This window comes from Apaloderma vittatum, unplaced genomic scaffold (genome assembly GCF_000703405.1).
Source record: "Apaloderma vittatum isolate BGI_N311 unplaced genomic scaffold, ASM70340v1 scaffold26658, whole genome shotgun sequence".
In the NCBI taxonomy this organism is placed as follows: domain Eukaryota; kingdom Metazoa; phylum Chordata; class Aves; order Trogoniformes; family Trogonidae; genus Apaloderma; species Apaloderma vittatum.
Window position 1 is genome coordinate 2,613 of NW_009732861.1, and position 326 is coordinate 2,938.

The following is a 326-nucleotide window of genomic DNA, read 5'->3' on the forward strand; positions in this document are numbered from 1 at the left end:
AAGGCTGTGGCCGGCAGAGCTGTGCCCTCAGTCGCTGAGGACGGCCCCTGGCAGCTCGTTCGTTAGCGTGTGCCAGCGCTCAATTTTCTTGTCCTTGTTTTTCAGGCAGTCGAACCAGTGCTTCAGCCGCTCGCCTTTGGCATTAATTCCTAACACGACTCCACCTTGAGAGACAGACAGAGAGAGGGAGAGGTGGGGGTGAGCAGCAGCTCTGCGAGATGCCGGGGGCTGCTGGGGCTGCTGGATGGAGCCAGGTCGTGCAGCTGCTCTCGTGGCATCCAGTGCCACGACCTGATGTGACACCCGGGCAGTCACACAGAGGCTTG

At 60.7% G+C, this 326-nt stretch overlaps 1 protein-coding gene across 1 annotated transcript in view; it reads right to left on the minus strand.

Moving 5' to 3' along the window:
• Positions 1 to 27: 27 nt before the first annotated feature.
• LOC104278648 (double C2-like domain-containing protein beta) overlaps positions 28 to 326 on the minus strand; it is a gene marked incomplete at its 5' end in the record, with an annotated part of 30,414 nt that continues 30,115 nt past the window's right edge. The window contains 1 exon segment of the mRNA XM_009875676.1: positions 28 to 164. Coding sequence (XP_009873978.1) covers positions 28 to 164 — 137 coding nt within the window.